Genomic DNA, 22,244 nt, shown 5'->3' with positions numbered 1-22,244 from the left:
CGTTGTACTTACAAGCCTTAAACACTTTTCTATACATTTCTAGTTTCCCCAATGTGTTGGGAGCAATAGACTACTAAAAGTAAAAAGAAAGTGCACTGGGTATTGTGACAAAGTGCCCTCCCCTGTGTATGCATTAGATTTTACTATGTATCGTTTAGGCCTACTGTACAGAATTATATATTTTTTACATAATGTAATGTGTAGTCTACCCAAAACACATTAGTGCTATTTCAGTGCAATGATTTACATTTAAAATGCATTGAGCATTATAAACGTGCATTTGTGCGATTTTATTGTATTGTTTTTAAACCAGACACCTCCTTATGACGGACAACCAGTCTTAGTACATCTACCCCTCAGTGTTTAATAGTTATGGACGTGCAATAAAGACATCCTTACAAGTTACCACAGGCTGTCCAAATAAAAGGCGTTTGTGAAAACTGAAGTTAAGAGAATCAAGGTTTTATTTTACACTAAAAGCATAACCTTAGCTAAATGATATATGAAACAGACTCTAGGACTCGCCTTGGTTGTAATGCAGTAGGTGAGGCTCAGGGTGAGAGGAGACTTTGGACATCTCTCTTGGAGAATGCTGGTATGGAGAGTGTGTGGGCCTAGACAGGCTGGTAGGTCTCGAATCCCGCTCCCCACTTTGCTTCCTCCCTTCTGGAGAGTAGGCAGATTGTTTATCTGGAGAACAAAGACAGCAGTGACTCATTTAAAATGAAAACAAAATTATTAGTACTTCTGTATTTATTTAAAAAAAAAAAAAAAAAAAAAAAAGTTTTTTAATGTCAATATTATAATTTTGACTGAATTCAGTGCCAAACAGAGTGGCGCTTAGCTGCAACACCTTTTGGTTTGGGATCAATGGCTGACCTCACAAGCGAGTCAAACATGGATAAAATCATGACTGGTATGCAATTCAAGGAACAAACAGGTTAACTCTCTTACTTGCTAGTTGAAAAACAATATATAATTCCAAACATCCAAAACCAGACTTTAGGTTCTGACCGGAGTATTTAGGAGCTCTAAACTGTGTCTCCCTTTGGACAGTCTGGACTGACTGCTCCCTAGAGAGAGGGTAGCTACAACACTGCACTTCTATCAATGGGGTGGGAGGATTGCATGAAGGGAATGCACAGATTAAGCATCAGGTCAGTGATTTCTTTCAAATTCTTTTGTGACATGTATGGTTTACCTCATCAGTGGCATGTGATTAACCAGATGACTAGATCAATGGCTGAAGCAGATGTATCAATGTCCATTACTGATGTCATTGCTGAATATTATAATTTAGGAAATACTAAAAAAAAAACTTAAATACATTCAATAACAAGTGTTTTGACTCTGGTGTCTTTTTCAATATCTTCAGTGTTGAAATGAGCTTTTCCTTGTGTACAGTAACTAGCGCCAAACACACTTGTGAGGTTAATAATGTCTGATAAGTGCAAAATCAGCATATGCACATTGCCCTTAATGGGTCCATTAAGAGATCCTTCACACGTTATCATTTGCTGGGGGAGTCCACATCATCCAGTGATAAAAGTACTGTATATGAATCAAAACTCCTTTGAATACTGATGACACTGAAAAAGACATCGGAGTCAAAACGCTTGTTATTGAATGTAATCTAAATGATGCACTATTGAGGGTATTCTTTAAAACATTAAGCACTAGCTTCTTAATTGGTTAATTCTAGCTCAACGCAAAGATGTGCGTTTCCTTGGTCATCCATGCTCTGACCAGTGCCGAGATGTATCACACACACACAACACAACAGTTCTAGCAGGTTAAAGGTTAGGCATTTCTCTCAGCATACAAGGGTTTTGCGAATTTGAAACTTGCAAATTAGTTTTGCTTTCGCAGTACATAAAAGGTGTAAAGAATAACCTACGGAATCCATGTAGCAGAGTCTGCAGCCATCTCTCGTTATCACTGATTTCTGTAGGGGACACAGACACAAGCTTCCTCTTCAATATGCATAGGTGTGGGTCACAAATTACATTCCAGCCACAACCAATATATATATACCAATATCTTTTACTTTAAACACAAGTCATTTATAAGGGAGTTTGTCTTAATTCTAGTAAGAAGTACAATGCTTGCTGGTGAACACACTGGCGCTGCAGTCGATATACAGTAGACTATTTCAATACACACACAGCTTCACATGTTATTATTGGGCTGAATGAATATGCTATTATTTACTATGAAGAGTAAACAGGAAAAAAAAAAACCTCAAGGAAATGGCTTGTTCAAAGAGCATCATTAGGGTTCATTTACTCAGAAATCACCAATAGAAATGTCACTGTGCTCTTAAGAGCCAGCTGTTCCCAGTGCTGCAGGTTGCTATGTTGAAAGGCTGTAACCAATAAGAAAATAAACAAAACAATAAAAAAATAAAACACACTATTCCTGTTATTTCCAGAAGAGGTATTATTTGCGCATCCTTTTTGTATAGTGACTTCAAATACCTAGAACACCATTAGTGAACTTGGTACACTTTGTGTGTGAGGAAAGCACCACAGTGCCAGCAGAAAAGCACACACCCCCAGAGGTTTCATTTCAGCGAGAAACAAACGTAAACTGGAAGTGAAACAAATCTCTTCTGGCCTAATTCAGTGAGGGTGCTGCAGCTACATCACTAGGCAGCACATTGGCCTTTTCACAGACAGCAACACACCAAAACTGCCTGCAAGGCTGAGTTACAAAATACCTCCCCTTTATTAATAGAAAACAGGGAAAAAAACACAACTCAAAAACTGAAAACCACTGCGTAATGAATGGCTAAATTAATAAATAAATAGAACAGTGAAAAAATATGCTGCTACCTTTTTCCAGTGAGATTTTATAGACATAAAAAAAACAAAGAACGACTGACTAAACTGGACGGCGTAACCAAGCTGGAATATCTACAGTAATATAATGCATGACAAAAACTACAGAAACAGATTTTCCAATATCAGCCTTAGGACCAAGAAGGACTTTTAAACCCCTGTAAGGAGAAAGCCTACTACTGTTATCTGCCTTTCAGCACCTACAATCGAAAAAAAATGTACTTATTTTGTTGTGCGAAGTAGGGTAAAGGGTTATGAGAGCAGGGAAGGGGAGTGGTTGTTACCTTCTCTGTCGCTGGGGGCTGCAGGGCTCCTGGTTTTGATCCGAGGGCTGTTGCTCAGCTGTTTCTCTCTTTCAGCCTGTTGCTGCTGCTGCTGCTTTATCGCTGCCTTATTCTCCTGCACAGATTCATGCACCATTGTAATTTGTTGCTGGTATAAGGCCAAGGCGTGGTGAGGAGCCTGAGGCTTGCCGCTGCGTGGCGCTCCCTGAAGGGACACCTCGGGCATCTGGCGAAACAGAAGAAAAAAAGCTCAACGCTAGCGCTGCAGAAGCCAATGTCACCCCAATTACTGCAAACTCCAGCATCGTAAAGGGGCTGCTTCCAGAGGCACAAGCAACTGAAGCTCTAACCTCCAGTTTGAATTAGTCCTACAGCAACGCTGCCACCGCACCTGGCTTCACTTATACCAGCCGCCAGAAACAAAACAAGAGTACTCCAGAGGAGCAGAGATTCTTCAGCAAACAATATTACTGCATTCTCATCTTCAGGGGCTGGTTGCTTAGACAATAAGAATAATACCTGGCTGTCATTCTGAAGCTGTTTATCATGTGGTGTTTTGCTAATGGTTTTCAGAGCCTCATACAGTAGCTTATGGGGCGTGTTCCTTAATACCCAACCCATCACAGCAGTTACTTTTTAATGAATCCGAGCCAAACTGCTACTTCATAAAAATGGAATAAAAGGAAGAACACAGGTGCTTGTTTATTTATTCATTTTCCCCCAGTTTCCTTATATTTTTTGACCAGTAGTAATGTATTGGTCATTCACTCACTGTGGTTTATTGTGGAATAATGCAGTATGTGATTTTGGTCTCACATGTGGTTGTGTACTGCTGCCTATGTCTGTTCCTATCCTGAGATCCCCACTGTTAAGGCTACTTCACCTCACCTGGAGGTGTTTTTACCTGGTTATTTCTTTTTTTAAACACTTACAATGGGAGGAATGGCTGCAGCCCGCTGTTTTAGCTGTTTCAGGTCCATCGGCTTCTGCAGCGGCGAGTTTATGACACTGTCGTGGGAGTAATTCAGCAGGCTTGGCCGAGGCGAGGTCATCCTAAATGAAACAGAAATCCTTCTGTTGGTATGGTATACAACACTCCAGTACTGAATCATAGGAACTACTGTTGGCATCACGATCCATTCTTTTAGGTGTGCTCCAGCTGGATAACAAGACCATGAAACACCAGGCAACTTCCACAAAGCGTTTCTGTCAGCTGAATGTGACATTTTCAAGCAGTTTTCATTGTTTCTCACAGCAAAATTGCCGACCTGTATACTGCTCAACGGACTTACATGATGAACATTGATGAAAAACAGCAGCTACATCCTACAGTAGTTGTTTGAAAGGCTGACAGAAAAAAAAGTTACTCACAAAATACACTGAACCTGGGAAAGACTCCAGGTTTATAATGTTCTCAATTCAGTACCAAGGACAAACAATTACAAGCTTGTTATACTGAACAATAAATGCCATTAGTTACAAATGAAGTTCAAATGCAGTTACTGTTTACTTTAACTACAGTTGTAGTTACAGAAAACACATGGCGTTCAGACAGGGTGTGTTGGGATGTTCTTGCCACCACGGAATGGATCAGACCTGTTTAAAGCCGTGCGATGAAACCATTGGATGTCTGCATCAGTAACAGGGCAGAACATGTCGAAGATTACATGGGCACACGACGACAAGCCACTCTCAACAAGACAGTAACACGGAGGAAAGTTACCATGCAACTGCAGCAAGTGAGCAATGACAATGTAAATACCGAGTAACAAATTAGGGAGATTTTTGAACTGCAACAACCAAAAAGTGTTCTGAAAAGTATTTGCATTAGGAGTGTGCCGATACTCGTGTTCGGAATTGCCTTTAAGAAGGGTTTATCGGCAGGTAATACACAACGTTCCCTTCCAATTGAGTTTTAAAACACGTTGTGCCATTGATTGGTACTTGGTTGTAGAGGTGAGGGGAGGACAGCTGTTCTTGTTTTGAAACACATTAATGAATGAATTGAATTAATTATTACCTGCTGATAAACACTTCAAGGCGTTTACGAGTGTCAGCACACCGCTAATAAAAAAAAGTTCTCTTCATCATAGCAGTCTGCGCAGCTAACCATTAGACAAGGTAAATGAGAAAACTCACGATTAAGGGGATGGTTTTGTCACAAAGTTCATGGAAATCGTGAATTTGAATAAAGGCTGTGAAATCGTGGACATGGATGTAAAAATACATTTAATTAGGCGCTTGCTTTATTTCCTTTGAAAAATAGTGTGTCATGCACTGAAAATGCAAATCTGCGCGTATCTGTAAATTGTTGGGTCATGTATGCACGCTGCATTTACGTGTAGCTCTAGGTCAGTGAATGAGATAGCTGAGCAAGCAAGCATGTAAATGGATGAGCTACAAGGACAAAAAAAATTGTGAGTGAGCTGTTTTCTGTAACGACAGAAGAACAGATGCATCACAGAACAGAAGTTTACCAACTTCCAGAGGCTTTCTTTACAACATGCTGTTTCAGAATCGTGGAAAACTCTCAAGCCTGGTTCATACTTCTGTCGCAGATGAATGCGATACGTCAGGCGCAGACAGCTATAAAAGCTGTGCAGCTTCACCGTTTGCTGTACGAAGGACGCATCATGTCGCAGCCCTTTTGACAGCGCAGTGGTCGCAGCTGTTGTTCATATTTTAAATACAGACTGCATTTGCGAAATTGGATACATTTACATTTAAGTAGATGTGCTGAGTTTTAAATATCAAGAATTAAAAAAAAAAAAAAAACATCTAAAGCAATGTCATTGGTACATGCGTTCTCTCAACCAAGAGATATTTGAGGTATTTTAGAACAGCAGGTGAAAGGTTTGACGATCTGTTAAGGCTGTACACCTTTCCCAAAAAGGACTGCCAGATTACGTAATTCTGACTTGTCACATAGTCAAACGCAATAGTCTTTATATTACTGTTTTTTTGGGGAACTATTTAAAAGCTCCTATGTATGCTGATGTAGCTAAAACTGTATCATTTGGTGACCTTTCCGGGAATTCCAAATCGTAACCTTACTCAAGATTGCCTCTGGCCTGCTGGTCCCCATATGCTAACAGAAATGTCAGCCTCTGAATCGCATGGCACCCTCACCTGGCAGATTGCCAGCTTTTAATTGTTACACAACGTACACTCTGCTCTGTCAAAATGGATCAATCTCCCCAGAAGCATGGCTCGTCCTAACTCTCCTTTACTCTCTCCCTCTATAAACAAATCCATTATGTATTTTGTAGGGCATCCCTTATTATTATAGAAGATATGTTCTTGTGTAGTTTGGGAGACTAGATACTCAAACTGTGGGAAATTATTTCTGTTATAAATGCAAAAGGATTAAAAAATGATGACTGAACTTCTACAAACGTAAAAAACAGTTGTTGATTTTTTTTTTATTTTATTTTTTTAAATAGAATAAAGTCTATGCACCAGGTGACAGCTATACAAGATTGCAACCACTGAAACTGTGGACTTGCCACATACTGTTTGAGGTGAGGCTGTCATTAACATCACACTACTATGTGAATAAGGGTCAGACATGTGGCATGTACATGCTTTCCAAGTTTCCAGATAAGAGAACAGGAGACCAGCGGTCAATGGCCTGCTTCAGGACTGTTGCATGGTTTCCACCAGCTTTAAAGTGTAATCTCGACAGGGAGCGAAATGTGGGACATTAACACAGAATACGCTACATGGACAGAAACATTTTAGAAAGACGAGAACTGCCGGATGTCTCAGATAGTTACGTAACAGAAATTGCATTGAAATCAGCATTAGCTGGTACATCTCATTGCTGGCACCTAACAGCCTACTACCTATATACAGTCTGCCCTTACCTGTTCTTGTCTGAGGTATCCGGCTCCTCTACTTCATCTGCACTGCAGGTGGCGCTAGAGTCACTGTCCGTGTTCGCACCAGCCTTGTGTCCATGCTGGTTTTCCACTTTCATAGCCTTGGCTGTCCTTTTGCCTGCCTCAATATCCACTGCTGGTTTCTTATCTGTAGAGTCTGATTGCTGCTCCTTTGAGTCCTCAGAGGCCTCACTCTTAATGAGGTCTTCTTTGAGAGTCTCCTCGACTTCCACTTTCACCTTGTTCTGCTCCTTAGGCTTGCTGCTCTGAGCACAGGCCTTGTCTGGAATTCTATGGGGCTCTCCTGCAGCAGTGTCGTCTGATCCAGCACTGGGTCCAGCGCTGTTTTCTACTACAGCTCCAGGAGCTGACTTGGGCCTGTTACCTTCATTGTTGTTGTCTTTGGTTTTGCTGTCCTCTGAAGACCTGGGAGATGATAGGCTTTCTGTGTCTGAGCTATTATTGGCTGCACCTAAAATAAAAGGAAAACATATTAGGACATATAAACAAGGCAGGATATTACACTTATTTTCATTACGTATAAAGAGCTAGTGCAAAAATTTCTGAAGGAAAGAGAGACAGCACTGGATACAGGTGGTTACTAAGCCAATGTACGGTTCCTGTAGCTATACTTTTTTTTTTTTTTTTTTTTTTTGAAGCTGTGTTTATTAAAAAATAATGAAAGATGAGGGATGTCTAGCCCTGGATAGGCCCTACGCAAATTTCCTCACAAAGCTCCTGCAAAACTACACAATACATCTCTGACAGGCAGTGACATCCTTTTACATTACAGCATTTTAAAAAGAGCCTTCTGATAAATTCTTCCAATTACCATTACCTCATAGTCCAGCGACTCAATGATTCTGTGGCCACCTCTCCATGCAGCAGCCTATAATCGCGGTACAATTTGAAGATACCATTCTGAATTAAAATGATTTCCCACTGGCCCTTCAGCTACGAAGGTGAACTCGACCCTCTCCCACCCTCCTTTGCTGCGAAGGTCGTACCCTCTGCGTCCTCGGCCATCTCCTCCTCGTTGCCGCTGGCCCCTGACACCTCCATCTCCTCCTCCTCTGTCACGGACGGGGCCTCCTCGCTCTGCACCGCCGCTGCGTTCTTCTTCTTCCGACGGGCGTTGCGCTCCTTCTCCTGCGGCACAGAACACCCCCCCGTGTTAAGCTGCTGTTACAATCAAGTTCAGGGCTCTTTAGGTCTAGTTTGCTGCCGTAGATGCATGCAACCTAGGCTTGCAGGGTCTCTCTACAGAAAGAAGAGCCAGCACCATGGGTCAATTTTCCTTTAGTTTGTCTGGCAACGGACTAGATGGCCTAAATTGCTGTCATATCAGCAGAGACAACTGAATAAACCAAGTTGTATCCAGGCATGTAAAATGCCAGCTTGGAAAACTCCAGGAACCTCTATGGGCATTGTAATATGTAGTCTACACATCCACAATAAAAAAAACCTGTACATAATGTGTTATACAGTACAGTACAACGGTCTTACCACTTTCATTTTGTGTTGCTGCAGAATTTCATCCAGTTTCTGCCTCTTCTTGTAGTTAAAGTAGAAGTTCTTGCACTGAGACACAGTTTTGGAGCCCACCATTTTGGCAATAGCAGACCAATTTCTGCCATGCTGAAGAAGGCCTAGTGAAACATTAAAATCAGGAGATTTAGAACATGGGCGGAGACTACCAAACAATAAGGACTAAAATGTGACTATAACGATATATCTGTTCACCAGTATGATAAAACATTTACAACAGTGCATCTGATAATATATATATATATATATATATATATATATATATATATATATATATATATATATATATATATATATATATATATATATAATAGTGATATAATATAAAACACAGAGTTTATAGATTTAGTGTGTCGACTCTTATACAATGGAATATGTGACAAGATTGGAGTAAAACAGAAATGGTCTTTAAATTGTACTTTAACATATATAATGATATATGGACTTATTGTTGTTGTTGTTGTTATTATTATTATATATTATGAGATAATAATAATAATAATAATAATAATAATAATAAAATTAAATGCTGCAGTATATGAAGTAGCTAGCAGAGTGGAAAAGGTTAACCTGGCTCATGATGGGGGATGTCTCTGTAAATCATTTGCTTGTTACAGCCCAATAGCTCCGTCTCGTACAAAAAGGTACAGATAAGATAGCTGGTCTGATTACTAAACTAACAAAAGCACAAGATACACAGACAGCAAGGCAACTGCGCAAACCACTGCTTACCAACCACTCGTACAGTACAAAACTTTAACAGACATCTAAAAGCAGTAAAGGAAACATTCTGTGTACTGGTAGTCCAGACCACAGTCCATTTCATTGACCACAGTCCATTCCATTGACCACAGTCCATTTTGCTGAAATAGCTACTGTACTTTTATACTTATTTCATGGGAATATAATACTTTAGAAAACTGCACAATTGAAAAAATAATAAAAGAAGTCTAAAGACTGTAATCACATTCACCCTGAGGAATAAAACAGCAGACAGCACGAGGAAACCCCAAGCTTAACGTCAAGAACACAAACACATTTTTGCATTCAAAACCAGATTTTTAATCTCCTGGGTTGGTCAATGTTGGTTCTACAGTACATAACACAAGCCAAAATCCCAGCTAACTTAAAAGCACCTCCCACAGACAGTCACACGTCTTCTTTTTTTCCTTTCCAATACAGTGTAAATGCATGGCACAGTTATAATCTTCTGACCCACAGGGTAAGACATTACATCCTTGATTACATCTCTAAATGCTAAACCTTTTTATCTTGTAGAATCCTGTAAATGCTTCACACTAACACAGATAAGGAGATATATACACACACACACACCAATCCAAAAGAAAAGAAAAAAAAGGAAGCTCCAGTTCCCAACAGGACATAAAGTTATATTTCCCAATCCACTCAATCCCGGTGTCCACAGCTCACATGCGTTCCATTCTTTCCACCCCTATCGCCTTCAGAAGAAAAGTTGCCATAGGCCAGATCTTCAATGCAACACGTTATCAGCGAGCAAATACTTAAATATTGAGCTCAAACAGCCCTAGACCCGCAGGCCCCGCCAGCAAGGGCAACACAGACGACACTTGAGAAGCTGTGAAAGGCACATGCAGCAGTCGCGCATACTTCCCAGCGCGGGCCTGTGGCGATAAACACAGCACCCCTTTCACAGCTGCAGCGGGACTTCAGAAGTAGTATCTGCTCTCTGCTCAGTATTCTGTGCCTCCTTTGTCATCCTCTGCCACTGATCTGATGACTACGAGCGGGTACCAGAATACCACTTTCAAAGCCCCGTCCCTACCAAGTAAATAAGGCGGAGAGAGAGAGAGAGAGAGAGAGAGAGAGAGAGAGAGAGAGAGAGAGAGAGGAGAGAGAGACAGAGACTGCCTGGCAGCGTTGCAGGAAACCTGCCAGCTAAAGAAGGATTGATGCCGTTGCTATGCAAAGGAGCAGTACATTCTAATCTTTCCCCTGGCTGACCCCGCGTCTCATCTTGTCTGAATGTGACCGCTAGACTGAGCATTAATATCAGGGAGAGTGGCACCGATCCAGGTTGGCAGGGCTGCGGGAGGCTTGGCACTGGTTTTGCCCCCATGCCTCTAAACACACATCACACATTCTGAACGTCAGCGAGGCGAAACGATTGGCAGGATTCACTCAACTGAGCCGAAACTCCTTCAGTTTCTATAGAACAAGGCAGGAGCTGATTATCTGACTGTATTTCACTCGGGAACAGCTTGACAGATTAGATGACTTACATAAAAGGAAGTCAAGGTGCATCACGTTTATCATGCTTTTTGTTTAGAGAAAGCATTTCACTATGAAAAGCCACTGCTGTGTCTATCTTTTGAGGACATTTAACAGCACCTGACAAGTGTGTTAGGTTTTGAAAGGAAATGAGGCACCAACACACTTATTATACCGAAATAGACAGTACCTACATACAAGCACCTCTATTCAACAGCATTTACAAAACAGGTCAACTTAGTTAAGGGGAAATAGAGAGAACAATCTATCAAGCCGCTTCAAATTATACATTACAATCACATATGCAAAATGTACATTATGTGAACAGTGAGAGGAAACTCAATAAACGAAGGAGCCAATGCACATTTACCCTCTTCTAGCGTTAGAATAAAAGTTTGGCTGAACTAGCCAGTAATCCACTTAGCCTCATATGAAAGTCAGCTCTTTATAAAACGCCAGTACATTAGCTCCTCTGTGCAATGCCAGCTGTAGTACAAACTAAACAAATGCCAAGCCAAGGTTAACCCTTCAACCAGTTACACATTTACCGTTGAGTCCTTGTTTAACACCATTAAACAAATAGGGCCATACACTATAGCCTTCAATGACTTCCTAAAAAGACCTTGAATTATACTACTGTTAGGTTATATTATTATATGGCTAAACAGTGTTTTTCCTTCATTGAAAAAAATAAAATACTCAAAGTTGCAACCTGGATTCCATTGCTACACTCAATAGCATCTCAAAAGCATTCAGAGCTGCACAATGCAGATAGGCGTGACTTACACAAAAAAAGAGAACATGCTGAACACTGTATAATATATCCGGCATCTACTTTACCATGAGGCTAGTTTGCCAGCCTGCTATTAGGAACAAGATGCCAAATCCACAAGCCCCTCAATAAAACCTAAACAAAATGTGAATACTTGTTTCCAGAATCACCCAAGTGGAAACTACTGTCTGTGACAATACATGTATCTTTTAATTTTATCCTATTTATAGAAGCCAACCCTCCATTCATCCACTGCAGTTATATAAAAACCTTTATACAGATCCAGGTCATCGCTCTGCCTGCTGCAGAACTAATCTAGGATCTGGGACTGAAGCCTGTTAATCTCCCCTAGGAGAAAGGAATTGAAAACATTACCATGAATTAAAAGGGGCTTGTTTCTAATGATGACATACTGTAGGGAGGGACTGCACTGCACCCACCGTAAATAACACAGACACTTCTGCTGGGAAGCCCAATACATCTCATTAGGTGCTCTAATGGTGAAGAAGTGACCATGTTTCTCAAGTCTTACATGGGCGTGTAACTTATAACCGTTCTTTAAAAGCGTACAACGTTTTAAAAGCTCCTTGAAAAGTACAGACTATACGAAACAGTCCCATTAAAGCTTTAAAAATGGAACAGACGTTATTTATATGATATTCCCCTGGATCACGCAATGTAGATTACTGACCCATTTATTAACATTTCTACTTCTAATGTAGTGAAACGAGATCTGCAGCTCAAATCTGACTCACACCTTAGGGCAGCAGTATTGAGATCTGCCGCTGTTTCTACCATTACAAGAATACCCTGATACCCCAATAACAGCAAAAGGTATAGATATGTTACTACTGTGAAACTGTATTTGGATTCAAATACATTTGTGACCGAAATGTCAAAATTGAGATATACTGGATGCAACTTAAACTCAAATAGTCTGTCCGAAATGCAAAATCCACTCATCTTTTTTTAAAAAGGAAAAGGAAACGGTTTACGTTTTAAACTAGAACTGGAGCAAAAGCTTATTGAATGGATTCATCCGGTTTACTCCACGATCGCAGGTGGATATCGGCTTTTTGAGTAAACTGGAACTGATTTTCTTTTTACAGAAATATAGTGCAGATTACAGTCAGTGCTTCTGGCAAGAACCTTGGGTTCCAGAAGCAGTGTCTTCAGTCACATATTAGAATTGAAAATAAAATAATAAAATAGGGCATTCGCCGAGCAAGGGAAAACAAAGAAAAAAGGAGCACGGCACACTAATCTAGAAAGTAAAACACAGATCACTGAACGGCAGACTGAGACTGCCATGCTCGCTCCAGTCAGAAGAGGCGAGGCAACAATAAGACACATTTGTACCTTTTTTGGCAGTATCCATTTCCTCCTCTGTCCAGCGAGAGCTTTCATTCATCTCCAGATTAGCTGGAAAGCAAATCAGAGTCACATGTAAGAAAACATGAGCAAACAACTGCAGATTTACTCACACACACAGCTATTCATCTGCTCCAGGTTTAATCAAGTAAACACCATTTAGCGGGAAGCCCACACCAAGTTCAGTTAATCATTAGTTATTACAAGCATGCTTTTATTCCATAGCATGTCTAGGTTCAGTGTATCCCGGTCACAATCCCACCAGGGAAAACACTACAACCCTCTCAAATCCATGTATACCAAACATAAATAAGAAAATGTACAAAACGAGAGGAGGGCAATTCGGCCCGGCAATGCTTGTTCTGTTTCCAGGAGCCTGTTGATCTCTGACCACTTCCTTCTCCCATGTTATCTGAGACTCGGAGCATGTTTGTGATACTAAATTGCTTATTCAGCTTGTACAGCTGAGTGCAGATGGCTCAATAATTGTCGATAGACATATGCGTCCACCTGTGGGAAGATGTGCGTACTGCTATAATCCACTGGGTACATTTAAAGACAACTGGGGGGATGGGGGACGGACCTATATAATACATGGATATAAATATAATTAAACAAATACATGCTTCCTGAAATGCAAAACCAATTACTGACAGCCCTTGAATGCTTTACAGTTTATGAAAATCAAGGGACGTGGGATGCACTATCCACAAAAAACAAAAAAGAATGTTTCCCCTGCCCGCAGCCAATTACAGTTAATATTACAAAAATATTGCCTGTGGTATGAGCGAAAAACCGGGAGCCAAGAATTTCTGGTTTCAAATCCCTGACTGCCAATACGCATCCTCCTAGGAGACCTTGAATTACGTTTCTTTAACTTTGTATTCCTTGGCGCCTTCAAGCTTTTAAACCAGGAACAAACAGAACTCACAAAAAGCGTGTGTATGTGTGTGTGTGTGTGTGTGTGTGTGTGTATGGAAACAAACAGTGAAAACGTTAAAAGAAGTAAGTCTCCAGTTCTTGCTACAACCCTGGTCAAAAATGAAGTTTCCAGTTTGAACTGCCATTAAGGTTCCCCTACCATATATTCAAAACCCCCCAAAAAAACACAGGTAATCCCCAGTTAGTCACAGTTACAGATAACTGCATAACAACTGTGTAGGTGGAAGTCGATTCTCAGACAAACCAACACAGCACAGGCACTGTTCTACCTCTGCCTGTTTACCTGAAAGGACAAAAGCACCTGTATTTTTAAGCAGGAAACTGGGAGAGGAGTGTGGCCCTCCTTGGGGTTTGGACCAGCTGAGCCCCTAACACAGCTGCTAAGCTCCCCTCACTCAGACTGGCTTTGTCAGGCACTAGCTGTAGGGGAGTCTGCAACTGTACTGGCCAGTCACTCTGCCTCTCATCACACAAAGCCAAGGGGCAGACAGAGTGCTGAGACACAAAAGAGCAACATGCAGAGCAGAACTCAAGTGAACTCTGTGCATGACTGGCTTTAAGACAAGCAGTCTCTAATTATGTTTTTTATTATAAGTCTTTTATTATATTCTCCCTCTGAGGCAAATCATTAGCTACGAGTAACAAACCACTGCCAAGGTGGATACATTGTTTGTAGGTTTGGATTTAAGGAAAGGCAACAGCGGCTCACATCTTTGGATGGGAATTTACAACAGTTGGCCCAACATCCTACATTGACAGGCCCTCCCCACCCATGAGAAATGCTATATCCAAAATATCTGACAATACACGGTTCAGTACAGTGTTTGCGGTAAAATATAATATTTACAGCATTTGTTTAAGCAAATTAATTTCTAACATGCCAAAGTTTGCTACTCAAAACTAGAAATATAGAACACTAAATGTTAACAGCATTAAATTTGAAATAAGCACAATAATATTAGTAATAACAACAATAATAAATTACCAGTACTAGAGGCTGAGAGAGTTGTCTCACGCGTACTAGTGGAAAATGAAAATAAATCTTTCAATCATCGTTGTAAGAAAAACTTGGAATCTTGTCGGGGCTTCCTCCGAGGACTGGAGCTGTGCACCTCGCCCACGGCCTTTTCTTGAGAGCTGCTCATGTTTCCTTAGTCTCGGGCTGGTACTTCCCCTCACATGAGCCTCAGACAAAGAACAAGATCCAACCACACGGCTCTCTGGTTTTCACTATTACTCATTGTGTAATCCTGTTAGTCACTGCGCAAGCTAAGCAGGGCACTAACGGCTATACAATGCCTTCCTTATGTGTTGTATCTTTACATCTATCTAAACCACTAGCAAACTGAAGGCGGCAAGAGACTAAACTTTTCTTATACCATTACTATTATAAACATATGGTAGTCTACTACTGTACTTAACGTGTGCTTGCAGATTTGAGGCACTGAAAGCATAGCTTCAATTACCAAGTTCGTTGTTGAGCGGTGGCGTGGCGGCCTCCTCGTTCTCATTGGCCATCGAGCGAGTGATGCGCCCCTTGCGTCGCCCTTGGCTGTTGGCGGTCCGGCGGCCCTTGAAGGCGACAGTGGGCTCCTTGTCCTCCCCTTCCTCTCCTGAGGTGTCCCCGCTTCTGTCCCTGAGAAACCCAAGCAGAGGTGGGGTCAGAGCACTGGAACAGGAAGCATTTCAACAGACACACTTCAACTGTGTTGTCTTCTAGTCAACTGTAAAACCTCACAAACAAAGCTCTGCCCGCTCACAGCCATAAACATGTTTCTCTATAGTGCCGTCAACCGTTTTATTCAGTTATTTATTTAACCTGTTCACGTACGTCTCTCAAGAGAGTCTTGTCACTTCACAAAACTGTATGTCACTCAATATGCAATAACAATATACCTAATCAAGGTCAAGAAGATTTCTTTTAAAAATGTACTTGTTCCAAGGGAAATAAAAACTGAAAAGAAACAGCAATAAAGAAATAACTTGACAGAGTTTTACAGAAAGGACCTTCAAGCAGCTTTTTGCAATTTTTGCAACAGACACAACCAGCCAGCTGACAGCAAAGCTTTTCCAAATTCATCATTGCCGGCTCCTAATTAATCTTTGTGAAAGAAACCTGCTGCTGAACTTCAGGCTAAACTAAATATAGCTGAGCCAGATGCTGCAGAGACTGAACCAGGGTGCCAGGGCCCGCTCTGGACCTCACTACACATCAGTTCCTTTAGGAGGTGTTGTATGCTTCCCTGCTGCACCGAAGACCTGCTGTAGGGAATGGAAGAGCATCACGACTTGTGCTCAGCACACTGCGTCTTTTGCAACCAGCATTGCCTTCAGTACCTTTGTGGATATACACATTTTTTAAAATTTTATTTTTTATTATTTTTTTAGGTGCACAGCAGTTAAACCACCTTTTTCTCATAATTAAATATTATATTGCTTATTGAGGTTTTAGTGACTACTACGACTACAACTACTACTACTAATAATAATAATAATAATAATAATAATAATAATAATAATAATAATAAACCCAACAATATTACATAGAGTTATGTATGATTGGTCAGTAGCAGATTTCAGTCCTTCTGTCTCTCTCTAGTTCGGTCTGCTCCTGCTTGCTCTGACTCAAGTCTGATGGAAATATAAAGTGTATGACCTAAAACATTCCTCTGGCACCAAGCACTGGCAGAAACAAAACAGTTCCCTCACATTTGAGCTGAAGTGCGCAGAAACTCAGAAACAGCTGCAGCAGTTGGAGCAGTGTGCGTATCGCATTGTTTAGACTAAAAAGGACTTTCTTTGGAGAACACGTCTCTGCCCTGGGGACTGGGTGTGTGAAAATAATCTTAATTGGACTCTGTGCCCATGGAACGCTATATTGGGGAAACAAAACCGAGAGCCGCCCAGGAAATGGAAAACACAGGCCAGTTTCCCAAAAACTCTGCTGGCACTTAGCAGGCTGCTAGTTAGTAAGCTAAATTATTGTTATTTGTTTTAAAAAAACAGTTTTCATGACAGAAAAATAAAGTTCAGTAAAAATCAACTCAGCAAGTCTATATGACTAAAGAATAAATGCGTTACTTTCTTTAAAAACATTTTTTTTTTTAATGGAAGTGAATTAGATTTAGCAGACTGCTACCTAGAACTGCTTTGTGAAAATAGCCCCAGGAAACTAAATGACATTAAAATGTACTTTAAGAAACACAGAATTGTAATAATACCTTGATACTTTGATAAGGAAGTACAAAAGGAGGTTACTGACCATGGTTACCCCAAATGGAAAAGCTCGGCACTTACTTTAGAGGGTCATCTTTGTCGTTGTCTAGCTCCGCTTTCTCCTCCTCCTTCTCTCCCTCTTTCTCCTTCTCATCCTTCTCTTCCTGGCTGCTGCGGCCCACTTGCTGTGGCTGGTGCTGCTGCTGCTGCTGCTGCTGCTGCAAACACAGAGCAATGAATTGATGGGAGTTCGAAACCTGCATGCTTATAGGTGGTCCGTAACCCTTGGTAACCTGCCTGAATCCTCATTGGCAAAAGGTGAAAGTAATATTAAAAATAGCTTCTTTTTTTTTCCCCCAAAGAAACCCTTAAAATACCTTTAAAAATAAATCAAATCATGCAAGCAAGTAGAAATTGAATTTCCAAGGGTGTCAGCCAAGAAGTACTTCTTCCTGCAGTGCAGGTATTATTGCTGAAATAAAAAGCACAGAAAGTTGAACGGCTGCTACACAGCATTTATAGTAAACGCACAGTAAAAACAAATTCTATTTTTTTTTTTTTCACAACTCGTTTTCAGAGAAGAGTAACATGTACTCACAGCATACTTAACTGATTATTGTAAGTGTGCAAACATCCACGATTATCCTGGTAGGCCAGTGCACAACAGAAAGAGATATGATCGTAGTCCCACAACCATGTTCATTAATACACCAGAATAGAATAATCTATCTGTTTACAACTGCACAATCTTCCACAATTTAGCCCAATGTGCATTTCTATACTTCCACACAGTTCTGTTTGTTTACAGCGCCCTAATATAGTTTCAGGAGTAGCTTACTCAAACCCCCTCCTGCCTTTGAAACCCAAAAAGATTTACCAATGTAAACCCAACAGCAACACTCCTGACCCTACAGTATCTTCAAAGACAGGAGGTTATAACAACCCTCAAGTTATCCAAGTATCTTCTAAGGCATTCCAAGGCTCTACCTGTTTATCAGCGCTTGATTATCTTTCCACGAGTCTACAAACTAGTGTCATTTGCGCTCAGTGCGCAAGCCTCCTTCCCGGGGTTCGAGAGTCTCGCGCAGCACAAATAAATCCCTGTTTGTCAATCCTCGTTCCCTGCTGCTGGAAGGAGAACCGAGGATCATTTTTTAAATGTTCTTGGCACTGGCACAGCTTCTTACTGGGGGAGAAAGCAGGCTCTGTGGAACAAGAAAGAGGACCTCTGCGAATCTCTATTCCCAGTCCAGGGGAAGCACACAGGCATGTCTCTGCTTTGGTTAAAATCTCAGCAGCTCCTGCTGTACTTACTTTTCAAAGACAAAAAAACACACTTAAGGGACTCGCACACACTGTTCGAGTTTTGTAAGTCATGTACTTTTAATGATTTCATTCAGACCGGCGGTAAACAATGAAGAAAAATAAACAAAAAATACTGACCCCTTATCTTTGACGCTCCAAAACAAGGTCACATTTGGAGAACTCTCCAGTACTAAAGGAAGCCTCTGTGATCTCTTCATAAGAAACTAACTTAAATAGCTAGACTTTCCTGCAGTCATTTATGGCTTCTGCCTAAAAATTAAGTAACTGCCCAAAAAACACAAAACAGCAGCTGCAAAAGTTAAAACTCCACAATATGTTTGTTCAATTATTAAAAACAATCAGACAAAAAAAACAATGTTGCCTGGAGAGACAGCCAGCCAAGCCTGCCTCCGTGTATCTTGTGTCTGCTGAAAGGTTATCCCAGGCCAGCACGATGATATAAACAGAACACCACGCAGGCAGGGCAGGATGCACGGTGCTACCTAGAGAGCTGGCATATACTAAAAGTAGGAGGTCTTCTAAAATGCTTTCCTTAATGTTTCTGCCTCCAATGTTTTATGAAGCTTATCTCCTCGGTCTCGATGTTATGAAATGAAATGACAAGGTATTCGGCCAAAGGAGCTACATTAACTGTGCCAAATCTGCCCTGCAAAAGAGCCTGCTCCCTAGGCACCGAATGGGTTAAAACAACAACAATCTCATTCTGAACGAACAAGCTCCACCCACCTTCTCTTCCATGGGCTCTGTAAGTGCCAGCAGCACCCCAGAGTTCAGCAAAGCAGCCGAGTGTTCACTGAGAGAAGCCGCTGGGCCAAGCCTGTGCTGCTTGCAGTCTCTCATCACTCCCGATCAAACTGATTTTTTTTTTTTCCCCTTGTCTTGGTGCTTTGCGTATCGTCGCCGTCAACTAACCAGGGCATTCCAGTTATGATTTAGCAATTTACTGGAACATCGAAGCAGCTTTAAAGCTAGGCTATGATTCATAGTCTAAAAACCACACACAACTGTCACAACCCAAACCACATTATTGGTTGGCTGGCTGGCTCTCTGGGAGGTGATTAATCCTCAGGGACACACAGTTTGAAGTTGCTGTAAAGCGCGTTTCTCTGTTATTTTTACATTTCAAAATCGGGCAGCCACCCACACACGTGCATACAAGTACATATGATGGAAATTAAAACCTTCTCTGTGCCCAGTTTAAATCTGTTCCAGATTGTGACTCATTACTCAGTGCTTAACCCCTAACCGAGATCTCTCAGTCGCACCACCTGGAACCTTATGATATTGTTTTGTTTAGTTTTTTTCTTCATGTTTTGGACACTCATTTCCAGTTTAAACGTTAGGTCATCTTACATTGATGTTTTTATTTACGAAGCGTTACGAAACATTACTATGTTACTTGAAGACATACACTTCCATATGAAGTCATATTTATGCCCCCACTTTTTAGCCTTCCAAAACCGTACTTATAAAATTCCACCCAGTGTCTCTGAATAGGTCAAAATGTGGAACCAAAGGCATGTGTCTGTCACACAATACGCAAACAGGGTAACCTTACGGTGACCTTTTTTTCTTTTGGTGCTGGCAATCGTTTAAATGGATAAAGGATTAAAATATATATACAGCTTCAATGAGAGCGCAAGTGATTATGCTATCTTTCTGAAGGTGATACCTTTCAATTCTGCCACAAAGGGTTTGTTGCAAGAGTGTGTTGGTCATACATAATCTGGGCAAGGGCAATCTAAGTAAAGTGTGTACGCAGTGATCTCAGATGCACAGCGATACCGTAGGAAAGAGAACAGAGTGCAAGCAGTGCTTCTGCCTGGTGAGCTAGTAAACCTTCTGTAACTGCAGGGGGGCTTACTGTGAAAGCATGTGGCACCTACCCCAAACTGCTATTAAAAACTCCACTGAGGAAAACGTTCCAAAAATCAGATTACAGCTCAAAAGAGAAAGCTTCTTTAAACACAAAAGCAGTTGCTCAAGTGTTTCAACCCTTATCGGATGGTGAGCTTTTTTTAAGGGTTGTGTCGGAACAAGGTCCATTATCTTTTCCTACATACGAATCCTTATCTCCTCGATCCTACAAATCAGAGCAGGCTCGTCTACTGCTTGCATATAATCGCTAGCGCTTCCTTGATCTCTTATCTCGGAAAGCTTTAAAATGTTAATGGTTCATCAGGAAGGTTTGATATCCGCAACTTCTTCTGGGATGGGGATTTTCCGGGACATCTATCCAATGAAATCTAAAAACCACAAAAAAAAAAAAAAAAAAACCCAAAACAAAACAAAAAGTCTTCTGGGAAAATCCGTCCAGAAATTCACAATGTGTTACACATCTAGACCCAAGGGGCTCCTTTTATTGGCCTGCAGTCACACTGCCTTAGGAGTAAGATCTTATCAGATCTCTGAAGCTAAACAGGGTTGTGTCTGGATAACACTTCCATGGAAGACAGACATTCCCTCCATCTATCTCCCAATTCTGACACAAGTGCGGTAAAGAAAATCACAACCCAGTTTTAGCACAACTCGTTTTCTCAACATCAGTAATAATGAAAGCGTGACATTAAGCCTATGTCTGTAAGTAAAAGACAGGTGCATCTCCTTATATCCCCCAGATTCTCATACCTCTGAAGAACAGAAGAATGTCCTAACCAAGTTTCAGAGCATACTTAGAAGGATAAGATGCTCCAAATTGACATAAAAATAAGAGCCTGAACTTAACATTTCCACCAGCAACTGGGACTGAGAAATACATACGAGAAACATGCTGAGAGAGGCTGCTGCTGCTTCAAAACCCGTACAGATGCAAAACACTGTCAGCCTCACGAGTTTCAGAGTATTTCAACTTCAGCAGTGGAAATGGGTTTACAACCACTCCAAAAACACAGTATGCAAACCAGCATGGCTATACTGCAGAGTTCTACAAATCAACACTAACGCTACCCTATACAACCCTTTAGAACTACAGCCTTCCCTCATCACAGTGGCGTGCACGGATCCTCCCGCTAGCAGACTTGCCACCTGAAGGCTACCTGCAGGGTCCTCCCTAGGCTACTGTCTTCAAAGTCCTACCCCAGGCTAATAACCAATCAGGTTCACTATAGCGAATGAGCAAAATGTGAATGATTTTCATTGGCCACGCCTGGAAAGCTCTGCTTCCCTGCCCTCTAGTCATTGCTTCCTTGAAGTCACCGGAGATGTTCAGCAATATTACTCAACCTTTACGGAATTACCATGGACTAGTGTGGTAAACACAGAGAGCTGACAACTTTAGTGACTGAAAGAGCATAGGACCTTAATACGGTCACCCCTAGAAAGGGGTACGGTCACCCCTTTGCGTCTTTTTCAGTGTCATATTGAATAACCTTGTTCTGTTCAGGGATTCTTATTCCAGTTCTACATTTTGTTTTTGCATGTGTTCTGCAATGGCTGAACTGGTCATTTTCTTTCTTTTTTCTTATTGTATAGCGAGGGGTATAGTCCTAGCTTCTGGAATGTACAGTATGTCTTACACAGACGATAGGCTATTTTTTTTTCTACCACTTCGGCTTTTTAGTTCATTTCAGCCACAGATAGAAATAAACTCACAGCAAACCGCTGAAAGGTGTTGACGTCAAAGATGTTTACACTCTTCAAGAATTGGTTTGAGAAGCCACAGCCTTGCTTGGCAATGGTTTTATTTTTGCTACATTCTTAACATCATTTTCTGAATAATTCTGCAAACCAGTTATGAAGAAGCTGTACATTATCTGTCTGAGACTGTTAACTGATCACTATATCACTGACTTGCACACAATTTAAAAAAATAATA

General features: G+C 41.1%; 1 protein-coding gene across 9 annotated transcripts in view; it reads right to left on the bottom strand.

Moving 5' to 3' along the window:
- LOC121297194 (nuclear receptor corepressor 2-like) overlaps positions 1–22,244 on the bottom strand; it is a 127,817-nt gene that overhangs the window by 21,942 nt on the left and 83,631 nt on the right. For 6 of the 9 annotated variants that reach the window (XM_041223320.1, XM_041223326.1, XM_041223327.1 and 3 more), the window contains exons 15-24: positions 17,186–17,322; positions 15,355–15,524; positions 12,935–12,997; positions 8,512–8,654; positions 8,013–8,154; positions 6,991–7,477; positions 4,057–4,177; positions 3,125–3,350; positions 1,898–1,945; positions 526–690 (exon numbers count right to left, since the gene is read on the bottom strand). In XM_041223320.1, coding sequence (XP_041079254.1) covers positions 526–690; positions 1,898–1,945; positions 3,125–3,350; positions 4,057–4,177; positions 6,991–7,477; positions 8,013–8,154; positions 8,512–8,654; positions 12,935–12,997; positions 15,355–15,524; positions 17,186–17,322 — 1,702 coding nt within the window. Of the gene's footprint in view, positions 1–525; positions 691–1,897; positions 1,946–3,124; positions 3,351–4,056; positions 4,178–6,990; positions 7,478–8,012; positions 8,155–8,511; positions 8,655–12,934; positions 12,998–15,354; positions 15,525–17,185; positions 17,323–19,156; positions 19,351–22,244 lie in introns of those variants that run through there. The other 3 variants (XM_041223322.1, XM_041223324.1, XM_041223328.1) reach the window with 2 other exon arrangements.

This window comes from Polyodon spathula, chromosome 22 (assembly GCF_017654505.1).
Source record: "Polyodon spathula isolate WHYD16114869_AA chromosome 22, ASM1765450v1, whole genome shotgun sequence".
Lineage (NCBI taxonomy): Eukaryota > Metazoa > Chordata > Actinopteri > Acipenseriformes > Polyodontidae > Polyodon > Polyodon spathula.
Note: the sequence above shows the minus strand (reverse complement) of the source record. Positions and strands in the feature narration are given on the sequence as shown.